Genomic DNA, 22259 nt, shown 5'->3' with positions numbered 1-22259 from the left:
AAAACATAAGAACTTTATTTCATAATATTTTACAAGTATATTCTTGTAGACATAACACAAGGATTATCTTACATTTAATGTGAAACTTGAGTAGATGTTCTGTTCACAATTTCTTTAATATTTGTGGTCTAACTTGTTATACTTTGTCAAATACAGGAGTCTAGATGTTCATTAGTTAGCTTTATTCACAGCTCATTTTTAGTAAAATTCATATTTGAAAATAATGATTCACAAAGTAACTAGAAGCAAAGAAGGCCTTTATCATAAGTGCTACATTAACTACTTCAGGTTATTTCTCCTGAGGAACTAGAGGCTAGCAGTTTTGGTTTCGCAACACTTTCAAGATACATAAAATTTTTAAATATATTATTTTGAGTTCAACAGCTGCCATATCTGTCTCAAAAACATTTTAAATGGAAGAAGATTATTAAGTAGCCCAGGGGCGAAATACAAACTGGGTTACCATTGAAATCTTTTTCAAATCTGAAAACCAGTCATTAAAATCATCCTTCAAATTATAGACCATTGCTGTGTGACAGTCACCATTATAATGTATGTAACTTTGTTCTATTTGGGTTTTCGGAGTTGGAAAGTGTCTTAATCACCTCTGTAAAGACAGCACTCCCATAAACACAGCTTGTCAGTAAAAGAATTTACTTCAGGTATCGTATATGCAATATCTTTGTTATTACTTTGACGTTTGAAATTTAGCTTATTAAGAAACAAGGCACTGGGAGTAGACAACTTTCCATTAGAACTGCTGATAGCCTTGGTAGAGCCAGCCCTGACAAAACTCTACCATCTGGTGAGTAAGATGTATGAGACAGGTGAAATACCCTCAGACTTCAAGAAGAATATAATAATTCAAATCCCAAAGAAAACAAGTGTTGACAGGTGTGAAAATTACCGAACTCTCAGCTTAATAAGTTACGGCTGCAAAATACTAACATGAATTCTTTACATATGAATGGAAAAACTGGTAGAAGCCGACCTTGGGGAAGATCAGTTTGTATTCCGTGGAAATAATGGAACACAGGAGGCAATACTGACCCTACGAATTATAGATTAAGGAAAGGCAAACCTACGTTTCTGGCATTTGTAGGCTTAGAGAAAGCTTTTGACATTGTTGACAGGAATACTCTCTTTCAAATTCTGAAGGTTGCAGGGCAAAATATATGAAGGCAAAGGCTATTTACAATTTGTACAGAAACCAGATGGCAGTTTTAAGGATCGAGGGGCATGAAAGGGAAGCAGTGGTTGGGAAGGGAATAGGATAGGGTTGTAGCCTATCCCCGATGTTATTCAATCTGTATATTGAGCAAGCAGTAAAGGAAACAAAAGTTTTGCTATTTGGGAAGCAAAATAACTGATGACGGTCGGAGAGAGGTTATAAAATGTAGACTGGCAATCGCAAGGAAAGCATTTCTGAAGAAGAGAAATTTGTTAACATCATGTCTAGATTTAAGTGTCAGGAAGTCTTTTCTGATAGTATTTGGATGGAGTGTAGCCATGTATGGAAGTGAAACTTGGACGATAGATGGTTTAGACAAGAAGAGAATAGAAGATTTTGAAATATAGTGCTACAGAAGAATGCTGAAGATCAGGTAATAAGGAGGTACTGAATATAATTAGGAAGAAGAGGAATTTGTGGCACAACTTGACTAGAAGAAGGGATCGGTTGGTAGGACATGTTCTGAGGCATCAAGGGATCACCAATTTAGTACTGGAGGACAGTGTGAGGGTAAAAAATCATAGAGGGAGACCTAGAGGTGAAGACACTAAGCAGGTTCAGATGGATGTAGGTTGCAGTAGTTACTTGGAGATGTTGCACAGGATAGAGTAGCATGGAGAGTTGTATCAAACCAGTCTCTGGACTGAAGACAACAACAACAAGTTTTTCTGTTATGTTGATTAAAAAGTAAAATTCTTAAATTGGAGACTATCCTCATCTAACAGATTATTCTTGTCTAGTTCTTGCTTAAACAGTTGGATAGTAGTAAAAGATTGTGGAAACTTTGAAGTACTTTTCCCTTATTGAGCCAACACACTTTAGTATGGAGAAGTAAATTTCCATATTTCACAGTTCCAGTTCATCTGCTAAACCTTTAAAAAGTCTTCTTTGAAGAGAGAGACCTAATTTTGTTGACCATCTTTGCTACAGTTTTTGTGGTTTCAGTCAGAGCTCACAAAATTATTTTAAACATTATGTAATTTTGCGATAGGAAAAATAATAGAATGCACTGTTCCATCCCCTTAAGACAGTTATGTGAAAGAGTGGCAGTGAATATGAAGATTTATTCTGATAAATCGTGGTACGAAGAGGTCAATTTCAAACATATTTTTTACAACTTCCGGGCATATTGAAACTGTGTGCCAGACTGCCATGCAGACCCAGAACGTTTGCCATTCATGGAAAAATGCACTGCCAACATAGCTATCCAGACACAATGGTTCTGGTTTATTCAGGACTTTTTTTTTTTACAAATGACAATCCTGCTGGAACCCAATAGGTTATGTGTGACTTGCTTTTAAATGTAAACTTGCAAGAACACATAATGGCTGGCCACTACCTACCTTCTTGTGATTTTCCACATACGGCTGATAGACACACATAAAAATAGAAAACTTTTGGAACTGTGAGCTCCTTCCTCAGGGAGTAAAGAGGGATAGATTGGGAAGGAGAGGAAGGTCACTCACACCCTAGGATGAGAGGGAGACATGCTGTGAAGATGAAGGGTGACGAAGATGAAGGGAGAGGCATCACAGAGAATAGGAGGTCAAAGATAGTGTTTTTAATGAGATTTTTGGTAATAATTTCAACTGTTCTTTTTATACTTGCCTCCTCAAATTTTGTCTTAACTATTTTGGATGCTTGTAAATAACATGTTTTTGTGATGTTAATGTAGTTTTGAAGTATATCACGAGAGGGATATTTTTTATTAAATTTGATGTTGCAGGTCAGTTTCATTAGCTTAAGTTTAGCATTTTTAAATCAGTACACTGTCTTGATTGCCTGGCTTGGCAAATATAACTTAATTTTGTCCAGTGTTGTCAATGTTATTGCTGTGATTGTATTACTTTCATTGAAAGAACACAGAATACCTTGTCACTGGTGATGATTTTATTTTAGTGCATGATGCATTTCAAACTTTGGGGACTCATGCACTGAAAGATTAACACCCAGAGCTTTAAATGCATTTTTCACTGAAATAAAAAGCACAACTAGTGACTGAATGTGATTTGTTTTCGTTTTTACAAAAGCAATACAGTCACAGCAACGATGGACAAAATCAAATGAATTGCAGTAGTTTAAACTAATCCAGCTGAAATGGCTTTGTCAATAAATTAAAGATAATACTATAGTGCCAGTGAGAGTGTGTATTTTATATTGATTACTCTTGAGCACCACTGAAATTAAAAAAAAAAACCATATGTTTAAATTAGCTGTTTCTTACCTCCTGATATCTTATTTAAGTTTTGCTTTTCCTGTTCAAAGGAGTATTATCAGGACATAAACAGATATCATGTACATGAAGCACTATTACTCTGTTGAACTGATACAAATCCCCTTATGTCTTCATAGTTTTACGATCCTCTTTAAGAGAATAAGTTTAGTGTCTGATATACTTACTTCTTCTTGTATCATGAAATTACATTTACTTCCAGGTTTGCCTTGATCGGATTCTAGGTTGTAAAAGATCAATAGAGCAGCCTACAATTGAAGTTAAGATAGAAGTAAAGCCTGAGAAAAAGGAGGAATTAAAAGATGAAGAAAAAGAACTGAAAGATTATGAAATTGCTCGTGTTGATACAATAAAGGGTGCATTAAGAACTGACATTATTTTGAGATTAAGGTTTGTGAATGATTTGTAAAGAGGTGTTCATTTTGTTCAACATTATGACTCATGTATGCATTTACTCCAAAAGTTTGCTAATTGTTTTTAATGTTGCTGGTTTTCTGTGATTACCTGCTTTTGCAGACCATAATTGTATGTAGGTATCCCTTCTTTGTCCTAATCAGTGAGGTATGTAAGAAAACTTGAGTTTGGGCCTTATCATCACAGACAGTTTCTGAGCCTTCTCCTTTAAGGGACTGAGCCCTCTGCTTGTTCCTTAGTTTACACAATACCCACCAACATCTGACTTAAGAATCTCGTTTCCTTTATGTAGCCATAAAGTCCTTATCTATGTTTCAGGTCCAACAGTAACCCTTTGTAACAGCTTGATTCCACTCAGTATTCCCTCATACTGGAATCTCACTTCTGTAGCTGTGCCATTACTTTTGGTGCTTGGAATATATGATTCCAACAACTCCCACCTCCAAATGCTAACTCAGAATTAGATAAGCTTATTAAGAATTAATTCCCCAAGTTTGACATAAATAAATATACAAGATAAATTTCTTTAGAGCCTGTAATTATGTCTGACATTATGTGGGGCACCCAGTAAATCTGAACAAAAACTCTATTCCTTTACAAGGACCATACAGCTTACTCATATTATAATGGTAATTGAGAGAAAAAGTGCATATAAAAGACTGAGAATGTTACTAATTTTTTGGTGAATCCTTCTTCAGAGCTGTAGAGTACAGGACTGTGATACCATTGAGCTTGTTCTGGCCTCAGAGAGAGAGAGAGAGAGAGAGAGAGAGAGAGAGAGAGAGAGAGAGAGAGAGAGAGGGGGGGGGGGGGATGGAGAGTTTTTGACAATGCACAATATTATGGAGGAGTGGAATGGGAGGGGGAGAGAGAACAGAGGCAGAGGGAGACTGGAGAAGTAGGATCACAGGACAGAGATGGAGGTGGTGGTGAGACGGGTTTGTGGAGTTTGAGGCCAGGGTCAAGGATGTGTTGCGAGGACGACTCCCATTTACATAATTCAAAGAATCTTGTGTCAGAGTAAGGATCCAGGTGGCATGGATTGTGAAACATCCATTGAAATTGTGCATTTTGTGCTCAGCAGTGTGTTCTGCTATTGGGTGGTCAACTCTGCTCGTGGTCACAGTTTGGCAGTGCCCTTTAATTTAGGTGGACATCTGTCTGATGGCCATTCTTACATAAAATGATGTGCAGAAATTACAGGAGAACCTGTGTATAAGACTGCTTTTACAGGTGGTCCTATCACTGATGGCAGGATTAGCCTGTGACAGGATCGCAGAAAGATTTTCTCGATAAAGGGTATTGGACAGATCTTGGAGAGGGGTAAGATCCATGTGGCAAAGTGTTAGAAATGGGCGTGACATGTGGATGGAGTAGGATATTTGTTTGATTGTGTGGGTGGTGGAATACAACTTTGGCAGGGGTGGGAAGGTTTGTCGATAGGATATTCCTCATTTCTGGGTACATTGATAAATAGTTGAAACCCTGGTGAAGTTTATGCTTCAGTTATTCTAGTCTGGGATGATATTAGGTGAAGAGAGGGGTGTTACTTTGTGACTGGTTCCTGGTGGTGGCGGGAGGTTTAGTGGCATGTGTGAATATGGCACAAGAACTCTATCTGCAAGCGAGGTTTTGACAACCAATGTGTTTTGGTGAAGACCTTAGTAAGGCCTCCAGCCTACTAACCAAGAAATTGGGAGCTGCAGATGCACTGTCAGTGGATAGGCAGACTATATGGAAGTTACATTTTGGTGTGGAAGGGATGGCATTTATCATAATTCAAGTCCTGTTGATTGTTAGTGAGCTTTATATGGATAAATGTTTGGCTGGAGCCATCAGAGATATGGTGGTTAACATCAAGGAAGGTGGAATGCTGGGCAGAGGTTGAGTGGGAAAAGTGGATGGGGGGAAGATGGTGAGGCTGTGGAGGAATGAAGATCAAAGGAGGATTGGTTCAAAAGGTAGCAGAGTTCTTTGTCTTGTTTCTTTATGTATCGGCAACTAAGTATCTCAGCTATATGGTGAGTTGTTGTCTTTAATCGTTAAATTGTATGAACAGCTTACTCATTAAATGACTTGAAAGTAAAATAACTGTAATATCTAACAAAACCAGCAATAAGAACAATAGTACACAAATATAGACAATGACGGTGAGAACATTAATTGAAGAATACACGATCAGTCCAAGTCCGTCATGTGCAGTGTTCATCCTACAATAACATGTAACTTTCAAATATAGTCAGTGAATCTTCACCTAGCACTGCTAAAGCACAAGGGAGCAAGGCCATGCTTGTGGTGTGCCACAGGTAACACTCATCCAGCACTAGCACCTCTGGCAGTGGCTACAGCAGCAGTGTGGTGGCAGCTGGTGGTTTATAGTGTTCACCTCCATTGGCTCACAATTATTTGAAGAAGTGTTGGTGCTATGCACCCGGAATGGCATACAGCTGAAATGTCCCGGACGATGGTTATATGGGTGTGGTAATGACCTGGCATGTGGTGACAATGAGAAGCTGTGCCGTCAGTGTTTGTGGAAAGGCTCCCTGCTGATAGCTGCTATAGCTGCGGAAAATGTGGTTCAGCACCTCAGTGAGGGTGTAGCTAGTTCTTATGGCTGCACAAACTAAGCTTCCTCATAGGCATACAAATAACTACCATAGGTTTACCCTACTATATAGAAAGAACTGGCTTAATGACACCTAGGTCTTGCAACCTGTCTAATTCATCCTGGAGTGGCACTAACAGAGCAGAAGTAATAGGCTGAGCACAACAAAACTTGGGAATGTCTGTCGGTTTAAGGGTGATGTGAGGTTCATAGTCCTGTGGGACACCCCATCCAGGTGAAAACAGAGCCCATCCAGTTTCTGGAATGGAATATAGTCAGAAACAAGAAACACAGAATCCTGAGTGTGAACTTAAAAAACCCTGAATGCTCCAAAACCGAAAATATTTTCTGACTTGTCACTGTCAAACACCAAAAATGTGAGTTCCACCATGACATGCTGATTCACAATGTCAGTCTTTGACTGACCACAGACAGGAATGGGCTGCTTATCATAACCAACCAAATGATCTTCTGAGGGAAAAGCTGGGCAACCCAAGCAATGCTAGGTTTCAAGATTCAAAACAGCTGTAGATGAATGTGAAACATAATGTTGCTGGGAATGCTGAGCTTCCAGTTGTGCACTGGTGTAACACTATGGACTTATGTAAACTCCATGTCCATAACCAAGTACTGGCCATAGGGAGCCATGGAAAACAGCTGCCATCTGGCTGTGTTTGTGACAAGCTGTACACTGTGCCTGCCAGTGTGGACAGCAATTATGGGTGTGCACACGGAAACAATCAGGATACGAAGGGAACATGCATCGGAAGAGGGCACCATCCAACAGCGAACAATGTGAACCCATTGAGCAAGATGACGGTGTTGGTGAATGATGCCTTTGCTGTGGAAATGCAAGCACTGACACAATGTCTGTAATGTCCTAAAACTGTTTCACGGTAGCTTGAGACAACTTAAACATCTGAGCGATAGCCAGAACCATTTACTTCTAGGATCTTCTACTCTAGGATCTTCTAAAAGCAAAGCTGCACAATGTACCACCCTGTCTGGAGTAGAATGGACAATGACATCATGTGTCAGAGAGTTGACATAGGACTGATTACAAAGAGCACAAGTAAATTAACATTTCGTACTTTAACTGTAGAGGTTGGTCACTGGTGCTTGATGGCAGGCTCCACTTTCCTTGTCGTTGACCTCCACCTGTCCAGTGGCCAGCTTCACACGTCCGTCCAAACCCACCAACAAGCAACAGTACCTCCATTATGACAGCTGCCACCCATTCCACATCAAACAGTCCCTTCCCTACAGTCTAGGTCTTCGTGGCAAACGAATCTGCTCCAGTCCGGAATCCCTGAACCATTACACCAACAATCTAAAAACTGCTTTCGCATCCCGCAACTACCCTCCCGACCTGGTACAGAAGCAAATAACCAGAGCCACTTCCTCATCCCCTCAAGCCCAGAACCTCCCACAGAACCACCCCAAAAGCGCCCCACTTGTGACAGGATACTTTCCGGGACTGGATCAGACTCTGAATGTGGCTCTCCAGCAGGGATACGACTTCCTCAAATCCTGCCCTGAAATGAGATCCATCCTTCACGAAATCCTCCCCACTCCACCAAGAGTGTCTTTCTGCCGTCCACCTAACCTTCATAACCTCTTGGTTCATCCCTATGAAATCCCCAAACCACCTTGCCCACCCTCTGGCTCCTACCCTTGTAACCGCCCCCGGTGTAAAACCTGTCCCATGCACCCTCCCACCACCACCTACTCCAGTCCTGTAACCCTAACCCGGAAGGTGTACACGATCAAAGGCAGAGCCACGTGTGAAAGCACCCACGTGATTTACAAACTGATCTGTCTACACTGTGAAGCTTTCTATGTGGGAATGACCAGCAACAAACTGTCCATTCGCGTGAATGGACACAGGCAGACATTGTTTGTTGGTAATGAGGATCACCCTGTGGCTAAACATGCCTTGGTGCACGGCCAGCACATCTTGGCACAGTGTTAACACCGTCCGGGTTATCTGGATATTTCCCACTAACACTAACCTGTCAGAACTCCGGAGATGGGAACTTGCCCTTCAGTATATCCTCTCTTCTCGTTACCCGCCAGGCCTCAACCTCCGCTAATTTCAAGTTGCCGCCGCTCGTTCCTCACCTGTCATTCAACAACATCTTTGCCTTTGTACTTCCACCTTGACTGACATCTCTGCCCAAACTCTTTGCCTTTACAAATGTCTGCTTGTGTCTGTATATGTGTGGATGGATATGTGTTGCGAGTGTATACCTGTCCTTTTTTCCCTCTAAGGTAAGTCTTCCCGCTCCCGGGATTGGAATGACTCCTTACCCTCTCCTTTAAAACCCACATCCTTTCATCTTTCCCTCTCCTTCCCTCTTTCCTGACGAAGCAACCATGGGTTGCGAAAGCTTGAATTTTGTGTGTATGTTTGTGTTTGTTTGTGTGTCTATCGACCTGCCAGCGCTTTCGTTTGGTAAGTCACATCATCTTTGTTTTTAGATATATTTTTCCCACGTGAATTGTTTCCCTCTATTATATCCATATCAAACAAACTAATTTTTATGATGTCAAGAATGTTTAGTGTATTTGTAATGGAATGTCATTTCACCCATGTTTGATTATTTGTTGTAGTCTTTCACACAGCATTATGTTACATGGTAATAACACTATCCTTACTCAAGTCACTGAAATTAAATGCCACATTATTTTTAGTATTTTTGATGATTACTTTATAGGCTTGAGTGATTTATTGCTCTGATTACTTCATAAAATTTATATCAGTTTTTGTTGCTCGTCTTGTGACTTTTCCCTATAATTTTTTTATACTATCGTATCATCTCCACTTTCATTTCATGTTGACAGATATTGTTACTTTAGAAATGAATTGATTCTTCTGCTTAACTGCTTTTGATGATTTGTCTTTCTTACACCACCAAGCAACAAGCTAAAGGCCCACAAAGAAAATTAATGCTGGCAAGTGGAGAAGTAGGTGGAAACTACATTGATATTGCATATCTCTTATGAGAGCATGTTAACCTCAGTGCATGATGCTTTGTGGTTCATCTTATGTTAATTCCTTTACAGTATTTAATATGATGATAGAAAATATTTGTTGATTTGGGTTTAGGGAAATCAGCTGTGTGAAAGAAGTGTGTAGCTGTGGATAGGTACATAGACATGTTGTAGTTCAGCTACAGAATGTGTGTTCTTTACCAGTGCATATGGAGAGCCTCTCTCTTTACGATGATTGCAACCTGCCCTAGAAAAGTTTGACACATGCTGTACTGCACTGCAGAACATCACTGTGACTATTCTGCTGCTATGTTCTGTAAAAATACGGTAAGTGATTTCCATAATAAAAGAGAAGTCAGTTTGACAAAAACAGGAAAACTGTGTAGCATTGCAACTTTTCTCCTATGTAGGGAGTCAAACAAAATATTTTGTACACAAATGTCCACAGTAGATAAAGTAAAACTTGTACAGGTAGCTATATACAATTATTGTGTAATTTTAAGCCATGGAAACAATATTCATCATGTAGGCTACTAACAGAATGCAGGTACATTCACATTGTGTGCACCTCTCTGGGCCTCTTCAGTTGATGAGTTACAGTGTAATGTATTGAAATCATCTGATAATGACTTAGTAATAAGTCAAAACCAGGAATGACACCTTATATGTGACATGAGCTGCAATACATAATAATAAAGAAATAAAAATAATCATTGCAAATTTCATCATTAAGGGAGATGGTAAACACAAAAGATCATTATTCCTTTATTTAGGATTGGTGTAAGTGTTGTTAGCAAATCCTCACAATTTGCTGAAATTGATATTAATTTAAGTGCATCCTGTAATTGGATAGATAAAAAATCTGCTCACCAAGCAGTGGTAGCAGAGCACACATATAAAACAAGTTTTATGTATGCCTCCTTCTGGCAAAATGGTTGAAGGGGAAGGAAAGAGGACTGAAGGAAACAGATTGGGTAGAGTTCAGAAAAGTCATCTGGAACCTCAGGTCAGAGGAGACTTACCAGACGGAATTTCCTTCTCATCCCATTTGATAAATCTCCCCTGACCTGGGGTTCTGGGTGACTTTTACAAACTCTATCCCTTTTCTTAAATCTCTCCAGGCTTTTTCCTTCACCCATCTTCCTTCCTCTTCAACCTTTCTGCCAGAAGAAGCAGCCACAGGCTCCAAAAGCTTGCATACATAGAACCTTTTTTGTATGTGTTTTCTCCTTCCGCCATTTGGTGAGTAGATATTTTTATCTATCCAGTTATATTATATTGTCAAAAATTGATTATTTTCATTTTTATAAGTCTTTTCTCTGAATTACTACTGTTGCTATGACTTTTTTTCATTCAGTGAAGGAAGATATATGGGTTAATGCAATGAGGGATGGGATGCTCTTATAAGTCATGATAAATGTATCTGCCTGCAGTGAAAACTGCATAATACTTAGTCATTGCTGTCACATTTTATCTTTGCAGATAAGATGCTACTATTCTTTCTCAAATGTTCATTAATTTTTATTTCAAGATTACCTTGGCTTATTAATTGTGTTATATCATTTCATGAACATGTATTGTAGCTGAAACATGTTAATAACAGCATTTAAATCTTGTTTGTTTCATTGAGTTCAATAGCGTGTAACAGAAAGATTGTATCTTTCTTTGTAATATTTCAGATATATTTTAGAGACTTTGAAGCCAGGTCCAAAAGCTGTAATTGCTGCTTTGGAAATTTTGACAAGAATAGCAAGACATTCCCACGAGTCGGTGTTGGCCATAGCATCATGCCCAAGGCTGATATCTATCATCGTCAAGAACTTCCTTCCAAAGGATTGGAGATTAATTGGTAATGACAGATTGGGCTTTTTATTGTCATTATATTTTACAGTGTTTTTAAGATGTTTATCTTAACCATTCTGTATATTTTTAAAGTAATTGGAAAATTTTGTTCTTACACTGAAGGAAACTCTTCTTGCAGTTGGTGGAACAAAACCACAGGATATGACATCTGTTTATGGAGTTCCTCTTGTAGAAGCTCTCAAATTTGTAAGAGTTTTAGCATCTGGATCACGTAATGCTGCCAGTGATTTATGTTCTGTGTACCAAATGCATGATGTTTTGATCAGCTACATAAGCATAGATCCTAGGTATGTTCTAGTGATAATTTGATTAGTATTCTATAATATTCCTTTTATTGTAATTCTGTATTTTATTTAAAATTTGGAAATTAAATTTAATTAAATAGGAGTTTACCTTAAAGTCTCCATGTATTTATTACAGATGTTATAACCAATGTCGAAAATTGATTCTGTGGCTTGGCATTCACATCACATTATGGTCTACACCTTGTACAACATTACCTTTTTAGTTGAGTCACACTTTTCATTAATTTTTTGACTAAAACTAACACTTCAGAATAAAATTGCTGCTTTTCAACCAGATGTTGCAGAAATAACTTGTTGGTCTCAGTTCAGGAGATGCATTTCTCTGACAGGGGGTAATAAGGGTGTTCCTGCCACTTCTTCTACAATGCAACAGTTTGACTACCTGATTGAGCACCACAGGCTAGTATCCCTATAAGAATTGAAGAAAAGTCCATTATTCCCTTCAAAACTTTGCCTAACTGTTTTTTAATTCTTCAAGAACAAGCTTTTTTTTTTTTTTTTTTTTTTTTTTTTTTTTTTTTTTTTTTTTTAATTTTTTTTTTTTTTTTTTTTTTTTTTTTTTTTGAAAACATCAAAGAGAAGTTTTAACTGAGTGCTGTGTGTCAACCAATACTGATATTCTTGCAATCAACCAGTCAACTTTCTTGATATTAGAGTGTATCATCTGAAAATATGAGGTTGTTTCATGATTTGTGCTTGCTTCAGAGTCAGTTTTACTTGTTGCATTCAGTGTTAAACTGCGTTGTGTTTGAGGACAACATAAGGTTTCATTTGTTATGCCCTCAATCATAGTATTTCTCTTTCCAATACCTTTGGGTAGTAAAGTTTTGTGTTGTTAATAAGACTGATAGTGTGGGCTATTTTCATAGTGGGCTATTTGGGTAGCAATTCTGCAAGTATTATTGCAGACGAGGTGCCTGGAGCCACCCAGACTGCCCATCTGTGAACAAGACATAATGATTGTCTCTGAATGAAAATGTGGGATCCTTGGAATGTGTTCCATTTTTGAAGTAAGCCCAAAGTCATGAATTGCACTTTATGCCACTCCATTACCAGTTGATACATTGTGCTGTCCTAACCAGCTTGTGTTCTACCAATACATCATCATCCAGTAAATGGCTTTGCTGAGACACTTCAGTTATTCCAGGTTGTCCTAACACAACATATACTCTTGTTCTGTTGGGTATATTGTAATATTTTGAATTGTTCCATCATTGTTTTTATCAGTGTAGATAAATGGTTTCCTTTAGTAGGTGTCAAATGACATGAATCAACATGAATTGGGTCATAAAAAAATGTAAACTGTATACCTAGTAAACTAGCTTTCTTCCGTATTAAAAACATAAATCAGTGTGGCGTTAATGGTTGTTCTTTGATATTGTGCTATTGACACTCAGTTTGTCGTAGCTGCATGTCTGTGATTCTCTACGTCTTGAAGTTTCCATTTCCAGGGATATACACGTTTATAATTGTATTTACAGAAAATTACATGTGTGTTTGGATGGGGAGGGGTGAGTGGTAGGGTAAAAGTGGAGCAGAGAAGGAGAGGAGGGTGTGGGATGGTGGGTCAATGTATGACAAATGTTTCTAGTTCCCAGTGAAATTAATCTATTTGTTCACTTTCAGTGTCAACTAAGCCCTATGTTTTGTAGACATCTATAGCTCAAGCCAACAGAGACAACGTGATATTACATAAATTTTTTAACGAATCCATAATAGTTTCATCTGTCCACACAGACAGTGAAAAATATATATTTTATGACAATTATGGAATATTCCATCAATATCATTAAAGGTGCACCACTTAGTATTAATATCCCACAATAATAAGTATTTTATATTCTGAAACTTCCTGGCAGATTAAAACTGTGTGCCCGACCGAGACTCGAACTCGGGACCTTTGCCTTTCGCGGGCAAGTGCTCTACCAACTGAGCTACCGAAGCACGACTCACGCCCGGTACTCACAGCTTTACTTCTGCCAGTATCTCGTCTCCTACCTTCCAAACTTTACAGAAGCTCTCCTGCGAAACTTGCAGAACTAGCACTCCTGAAAGAAAGGATATTGCGGAGACATGGCTTAGCCACAGCCTGGGGGATGTTTCCAGAATGAGATTTTCACTCTGCAGCGGAGTGTGCGCTGATATGAAACTTCCTGGCAGATTAAAACTGTGTGCCCGACCGAGACTCGAACTCGGGACCTTTGCCTTTCGCGGGCAAGTGCTCTACCAACTGAGCTACCGAAGCACGACTCACGCCCGGTACTCACAGCTTTACTTCTGCCAGTATCTCGTCTCCTACCTTCCAAACTTTACAGAAGCTCTCCTGCGAAACTTGCAGAACTAGCACTCCTGAAAGAAAGGATATTGCGGAGACATGGCTTAGCCACAGCCTGGGGGATGTTTCCAGAATGAGATTTTCACTCTGCAGCGGAGTGTGCGCTGATATGAAACTTCCTGGCAGATTAAAACTGTGTGCCCGACCGAGACTCGAACTCGGGACCTTTGCCTTTCGCGGGCAAGTGCTCTACCAACTGAGCTACCGAAGCACGACTCACGCCCGGTACTCACAGCTTTACTTCTGCCAGTATCTCGTCTCCTACCTTCCAAACTTTACAGAAGCTCTCCTGCGAAACTTGCAGAACTAGCACTCCTGAAAGAAAGGATATTGCGGAGACATGGCTTAGCCACAGCCTGGGGGATGTTTCCAGAATGAGATTTTCACTCTGCAGCGGAGTGTGCGCTGATATGAAACTTCCTGGCAGATTAAAACTGTGTGCCCGACCGAGACTCGAACTCGGGACCTTTGCCTTTCGCGGGCAAGTGCTCTACCAACTGAGCTACCGAAGCACGACTCACGCCCGGTACTCACAGCTTTACTTCTGCCAGTATCTCGTCTCCTACCTTCCAAACTTTACAGAAGCTCTCCTGCGAAACTTGCAGAACTAGCACTCCTGAAAGAAAGGATATTGCGGAGACATGGCTTAGCCACAGCCTGGGGGATGTTTCCAGAATGAGATTTTCACTCTGCAGCGGAGTGTGCGCTGATATGAAACTTCCTGGCAGATTAAAACTGTGTGCCCGACCGAGACTCGAACTCGGGACCTTTGCCTTTCGCGGGCAAGTGCTCTACCAACTGAGCTACCGAAGCACGACTCACGCCCGGTACTCACAGCTTTACTTCTGCCAGTATCTCGTCTCCTACCTTCCAAACTTTACAGAAGCTCTCCTGCGAAACTTGCAGAACTAGCACTCCTGAAAGAAAGGATATTGCGGAGACATGGCTTAGCCACAGCCTGGGGGATGTTTCCAGAATGAGATTTTCACTCTGCAGCGGAGTGTGCGCTGATATGAAACTTCCTGGCAGATTAAAACTGTGTGCCCGACCGAGACTCGAACTCGGGACCTTTGCCTTTCGCGGGCAAGTGCTCTACCAACTGAGCTACCGAAGCACGACTCACGCCCGGTACTCACAGCTTTACTTCTGCCAGTATCTTGTCTCCTACCTTCCAAACTTTACAGAAGCTCTCCTGCGAAACTTGCAGAACTAGCACTTCTGAAAGAAAGGATATTGCGGAGACATGGCTTAGCCACAGCCTGGGGGATGTTTCCAGAATGAGATTTTCACTCTGCAGCGGAGTGTGCGCTGATATGAAACTTCCTGGCAGATTAAAACTGTGTGCCCGACCGAGACTCGAACTCGGGACCTTTGCCTTTCGCGGGCAAGTGCTCTACCAACTGAGCTACCGAAGCACGACTCACGCCCGGTACTCACAGCTTTACTTCTGCCAGTATCTCGTCTCCTACCTTCCAAACTTTACAGAAGCTCTCCTGCGAAACTTGCAGAACTAGCACTCCTGAAAGAAAGGATATTGCGGAGACATGGCTTAGCCACAGCCTTAGCCTCATTCTGGAAACATCCCCCAGGCTGTGGCTAAGCCATGTCTCCGCAATATCCTTTCTTTCAGGAGTGCTAGTTCTGCAAGTTTCGCAGGAGAGCTTCTGTAAAGTTTGGAAGGTAGGAGACGAGATACTGGCAGAAGTAAAGCTGTGAGTACCGGGCGTGAGTCGTGCTTCGGTAGCTCAGTTGGTAGAGCACTTGCCCGCGAAAGGCAAAGGTCCCGAGTTCGAGTCTCGGTCGGGCACACAGTTTTAATCTGCCAGGAAGTTTCATATCAGCGCACACTTCGCTGCAGAGTGAAAATCTCATTCTGGATTTTATATTCTGTTGTAAACTGAACTTCGGTTTTCTACGCCATCACCAGATAACTTAAAGACTGAACGGACAGTCCACACAACACCAGTGAGAGATTCTAGTTGTCAGAGACTGTTATGTCCAAACATATGAGATGATTTGAACATTATGTTTTTCTGCAAAAACACACAAATAGCAGTTCTTCAATTTGATATTTTTACAAAACAATAAATCTCTTGTAGTCTCTTAAGATGTGAGTGTAAGTTCCTAAACCCACTGATTGACTGACCTAAACTGTATTGTATTTCACAAGTAAACAGGTATTAGAAAGTCTCTGAGCCATACCAAACAGGTTAATCAATGTTAGTAACCAGTTAGCATACTGTTTTGGCCTTTATATTCAAATGATTTTAATCTTTGAATACAATGTAGTATAAGCTTTATTTGTACATACCAGCTTTTTTGTGTATTTTAAAATGCTAATAACAGTTTATCAGTCTGTGTATGGTTTAGAACTTTTACTAATATCTTGATAACTTGTGAATTACCATATGTTGAATCAGTTAGTAAGTTTGTTTAAGGATTTATACTCATATCTGTAGAGTGTATAACATTCAGTTCATTATTATATAATATTTATTGTTTTGTAGCGACATCACATTGAAGCATTGTCATTTGTGTTTTTGGTATAGATGCATAACCTTCAAATCAACACATATTTTTGGAAATAACAGTTCTCATACAGCTAGAAGCTCTCACAGATGATGTGAGAACTATCTGTTCAGACTTAAGTTGTCTGATGATCACCTTTTTGGCTCACAGCCAAATATATAGTACATATTAGTGTGATACATTAATAATATGTGTTTTGTTTTTAATATATTTTACAAATAAAAGTCAATTTACTGTCTGTATTCTAATCATTTTTCATTGTTTATTAAGATTTTTATTTTCCATGTACTGAGAATATGACTATTATGGGTACAAACAAAAGAGGCGAGTAGAGGACAGAGAAACAGGCAAGTAATAGGTCTGGAAACCAAAATGTGACTTATTATGACTAAGTTCATGAACATCTTATAACAAAGTCCCTGAGGAACTGAACTGCAGATATGCCCTTGAGGACAAACATATTACAATAAGTGTTCCATGTTCATGTGAAGACAGGCTTCAGCATGTCCCCTCACAGAAGCCTGTGCACATTAAAAAATCCCAGTGGTGTTCTGACTGCATTGATAACTATCCACAGTGCATTACCAGACATCACTGGCATTAACAACAGGACTGGAATACACCAAGCTTTTAAATATCCCCACACAAAAAGTACAGCAGGTTCATGTCAGGGGGACATGGGAGTCATGGTGTTGGTGAGCCATGACTGGTACTCTTATTGTCGAAATGCTATCTACAGGTACTTAGGTATCGTGAATCATGATAAAATCAAGCAATTGCAGTTTACCACTTCGTAATTTATGGCTCACTAGCAGTGAAGGGACCGATGGCCCTAGTAGTCTGGTCCCTTCAATCCCACAAATTAACCAACCAACCACTAGCAGTGTTTCAAAATAAAACGTAGCTTTAGACGTTAACAGTGTTGTAACATTGGTATAACTTGACTTATGCATATGCCATATTGATGAAATCATGGGTTTTTGATCCTACATTTATTAGTATTACTGCTTGTTTCATTGTCCTCTATCCATTCTTTTTGTTGCTACCTGCATTGTCAAACACTCTGAATATTTCAAAGTGAAAGGTCCATTGTCAGGTGTTCAAAGACACGTGTGAGGCTCAACCTGTGACCATTTCTTCAGGTCATGACAAGAAGCCTCAAGTCATCACTCCAAACTCTGATGATCAAGCTTTTCCTCCGAAACATTTGTAGGAAGTAAAAAATTAAGTAATTGAAATTCCGACAGTCAGTGGGTATTATTCCTAAAATAGATTCTAAATACATATATTGAATATAAAAACATAATTTTCATTTTTCCCTGTCTGACTACATACTTTACACTTTTTCTTTAATCTCTACAGTTTTATAGAACACATTTGGCCATGTAACAGTTTCTGAACTACATTTTCACAGTGTATAACTTGCACTTCCCCAGATGACTTTCGTCATATGATGCTTTGTATGTAACAGCAGATGGATTTGGTTAAGGCTTTATCATTATAAGGCAAAAACTTCATACTCTTTTGAAACAATTTGTTTCCACGTGATATCAGTTTGTAGACTTTTCATTTATGTTGCAGGGAATGTGCTTTGCCTCAAAGTGAAGCATTGCGACTGAGTCTGCAAAGTCTGTACTTGTGGCAGACACTTTTGGCCTACAATCTAGCAACACAGACTTTCATGCAAGTACATTATGTGTGTATAACTCAAGTATATCTGTGTTATTTTATCTGTTTGATACTGATTGGTGTACATTTTCAGGGACATGTATCCAGTGCTTATGAGGTTGTTACAGTTTCATCTGCATTGTACTTCTGCATCAGATGAAATATCAACCTTTGCTCATGAACACGGAGCAGCACTGTTTTCATTAATTAACCAAGCTATAATAATTGCAAAGCACCAAAGAATTGTCCATCAAACAAGAAGTTCTATAACACTTCCTGTTGAGCATTTTTCTAGTTATATCACTCCAGCAGAAATGTGTGCAGAAAAATGGTTGAGTCAGCTGATGCAGACAGACAAATTTACTGTAAGTATTGAGTTCATATTTTTCAAAGTAGAAGCAACAAATTACTAATAATATTTTCAACAAAGCAACAAATGAATAATAATATTTTTGACAAATGAAGTGTTAAAAGAGAAGAGCTAAAAAAAGAGGTAGAAAGAACTTTAAAAATAATATTTAAATTTTAATTTCCACAATTTATATTAAAATTCCTTCATTAAAAAGATCATAAGAAACAAGATAGGGATATACATTACCTCAGGGATGCAGTTAAAATTAACTATTTTTCAGATTACAGTAATAATAAATTTTCATGAATTTCAAATTTTGGGAGGTGATGTGTAGATCATTAATATCGTTCTATTTGAAGAGACATGTAGCATTGTGTACTACAACTATGTCCAATTTTTAATCTTTTTATAGTAAGGAATGTTCTGGCAGATTGCAAATAATTTAGGAGTAAAGGAGACCAATCACCAAATAGCAAAAGCATTGAGTTGTCAACAGACACACCAAGAAGAATAAGAACTTTGATAAAGAAATCCTTTGATGTGGGAGAGAAAGGTGGCAAGTGCTTGGGTTAGGCATGTGACACTAAGGCACTGGAGCCAGTGTGGTGCAACACATGATGAAGATGACATGGAGGTATGGATTGGGAGGGAATGACAGGATATAGGAAGGGGAAACTGTTGGGTAGATGGTGTGGGGTCAATGGATTAATGGAGATTGAGGCGAGGAGTACAGAAGCAAAGGATGTGTTGCAAGGATAATTCCCATCTACATAGTTCAGAAAAGCTGATGCTGGAGGGAAGGATCCAGATAGCATGAGTTGTGAAGCAGCCATTGACTCTTCATTGATACGCATGCAAAAAAGAATGAAAACTTTGCTAGCTAAGGAAGAAATCCTTTGACGGCTAGAGCACACCCATTACAGCAGGTGGTTGTGGTCAGCAGCAGGTGGTCAACTATGTTGTTGGCCATTTATTGTAGTGGAAAGCTGGGTGGTGGTCATGTTCACATGTTGTGCAGAAATTGCAGCAGAGCTAGTAGAGATACAGCTGATTTCACAGGTGGCCCTGCTTGTGATGGGATAGGATAAGCCCGTGACTGGATTGGGGTGGTATGTGCTGTGTGAGTAAACTGGAGTCTTGCACTAGGGTTTTCTGCAGGGATATGAGGCCTGCGGCAAGAGGTTGGGAATGTGATTCACATAAGGATGAAAGTGGACATTGTGTAGATTGGGTGGGCAGTGGAATACTGCTCCTCATTTCTGGGCATGAAGATAGATAATCAAGCCTTGGTGAATGATATGGTTAATTTCCTCCAGCCAGGATTGATACTGGATGGCAAGCGGGTACCCCTTTCAGCTGATTTTTGGGAACAGTTTCAACATTAGGGGCATCTGAGGATATGGCAAAGGAAATCTGTTTGTGGACTAGGTTTGGGGGTGGAGGGTGGGGGGGATGGGGTATTTCATCTTTGATGTTCTTTGTGAGGCTGCCAGCATACTGGACATGGGAATTCTTGCCATTGTAGGTATGCTGTTCATGGGTGCACAAACTATATGGGTGTGATTTTTCATTGGAATGGGTTACATTTGTCGAAATGCGGGTACTCTTGGTGGTTAATGGGCTTCATATGGCCAGAGGCATAGATGAGGCAGCCACAGAGGTGGATGTCAACACCCAGGAAGGTGGCACGTTTGGTAGAGGAATGAGACAGAAGGTGTCAAGGTTGTGGAGGAATAGGATAGGGTGTCTTGGCTCTGTATTTTAATCACAAAGATATCATCAGTGACCTTGAACCAGACTAGAGGTTTGCGGTTTTGGGTGGCTAGGTAGGTGTCTTTTACATGGGCCATAAACAGGTTGGCAAAGAAGGGTACCATGTAGGTGCCCATGGCTGTGCCATGGATTTATTTGTATACTTTCCCCTCAAAGGGGAAGTAGTTGTATGTTAGGATAAAGTTATTAAGGTGTATGAGGAATGAGGCACTGGGTTTGGAGTCTGAAAGACATTGGGAGAGGTAGTGTTCACTATTGGCAAGACCATGGGCATGAGGGCTGTTGGTCTATAAGGAAATGGTGTCAACAGAGGTGAGTAGGAATCCAGGAGATAAAGAAGTAGGGATGGTGGAGAGTCAGTAAAGGAAGCACCAGACAAGGGATTTGGGGTTTTGGGAGGCTATGAAGGTTTCTCCTAGGTGGCCAATAAAGAGGTTGGCATGGGAGGGTGCCATGAAGATGGTCATGGCTATGCTGTGGATTTGTTGTAGATGTGTGTGAGGATGTCATTGGCAAGATATGCAAAGAATGAGACAGTGGGTTTGGAGTCAGAAGTACATTGGAAGAGGGGGTGGTCGACAATGGCAAGGTTGCAGGTATGGTGACATCAACAGTGACGAGTAGAATCCAGGTGGTAATGGGATGGAAACAATCAAGAGTTGGTGAAGGAAGATGTTTGTATCTTTGATACGAGAGGCTTGGCTGCGGACAATTGGTTGCTGGTGTTGATCAATAAGGATGGTATTTCTTTCATTGTGCATATAGTATCCAGCTACAATGGGGCATCCAGGATTGTAGAGTTTGTGGATTTTGGAAAGCAAGAAGAAAGTTGGGTGTATGGGAGTTATTGAGGTGAGGAGGAAAATGGACTCTAGGGAGAGATTCTGGAGTGGGCTTAAGAGTGCATTTATGCTTCCACCTCACTGCTCACCAGCATTGACTGGTGATAATGAAACAGGTCCAATGAGTCTTAACTGCCTGTTTAACCTTTACCATTGCTGCTCACTATGATTGGCGCCAGATGATGCTATCAAACTGGTTTGTGTTTTACACCATGACCATTCTTTGAAGTCACTTCAGCAGTGCCATGATTATATTTGCTATCTCTCTGCCAGTTCTGTGAACAGCTGCATGGTAATTACTCCTGGCTGGCAGTAAGGCTGCAGAGTAACTGTAACAATGCACCCTATGAAGAGCAAGGTGCGATGTGCCAGAAGCAAGAATGAGGTGGCAACAATAAGGCTGCTGCTTAAACATACCCTAAGGATTTCACTAACGATTGGAGGGTATTTTGGACTTCTGGGGTGGGATCTCTATGCCAGAGCCTGGAGTTGCAGTTGGTGGATGCCTTCTGTCAGGTAGTCACTGTGATTCAGCATGATAATGGTAGAGCCTTCATTTCCAGGGAGGACGATTAACTTGGGTTCTCTTTTGAGGTTGCAAATGTCAGCACTTTCTTCTGTTGAGATTTTTGTGTTCTTGGGAAGGGACCTAGGGAAGTATGGTGAGGCCAGATTGGGGGTACGGATTCCGTGGAAGGTGCCCAGAGGATGGGTGGATGGGGGAGAGGGCTGGGGGGTGGGGGAGGGAGTGTCACAGTTGACTGGTGGTACGAACTGGAAAGGCAAGAGTCAATGTTGGGATTATGTTAGCTTTGATTGAAGGGATTGGTAACAAAGAACTGTTTCCACTGTAGGGATTGGGAGAAGAAGAATTGGTCTGTAATGAGCCTTGAATTGTTAAACGTGTTGGGCTGAAGGTGAGGCTTTTGAATAGGATTGGAACTTGTTTTGGTTTATTTGCATTGTGGCCTGTTGCTGTGATATGCTGTACATTAAATGACTGTATGCTGGTGCATATGAACATATTAATTTGTTTGCGTACTTCCAAGCTATTATATCAATGAAAATAATAATTTTTTTTTTTAAAATAATGAAATTACGTTGTATTCACAGTC

The 22259-nt window shown here is 40.1% G+C and overlaps 1 protein-coding gene across 2 annotated transcripts in view; it reads left to right on the top strand.

Annotated features, from left to right (window-relative positions):
* The window catches only part of LOC126187439 (RNA polymerase II-associated protein 1), a 266874-nt gene that overhangs the window by 165377 nt on the left and 79238 nt on the right, over positions 1 to 22259 (top strand). For both annotated transcript variants that reach the window (XM_049928519.1, XM_049928518.1), the window contains exons 8-12: positions 3667 to 3854; positions 11157 to 11326; positions 11459 to 11627; positions 18091 to 18192; positions 18272 to 18542. In XM_049928519.1, the coding sequence (XP_049784476.1) occupies positions 3667 to 3854; positions 11157 to 11326; positions 11459 to 11627; positions 18091 to 18192; positions 18272 to 18542 (900 nt within the window). The remainder of the gene's footprint in view (positions 1 to 3666; positions 3855 to 11156; positions 11327 to 11458; positions 11628 to 18090; positions 18193 to 18271; positions 18543 to 22259) is intronic.

This window comes from Schistocerca cancellata, chromosome 5, assembly GCF_023864275.1.
Source record: "Schistocerca cancellata isolate TAMUIC-IGC-003103 chromosome 5, iqSchCanc2.1, whole genome shotgun sequence".
Taxonomy (NCBI): Eukaryota; Metazoa; Arthropoda; class Insecta; order Orthoptera; family Acrididae; genus Schistocerca; species Schistocerca cancellata.
The sequence above is the reverse complement of the archived record's forward strand: the minus strand, read 5'-3'. Positions and strand labels throughout refer to the sequence as shown.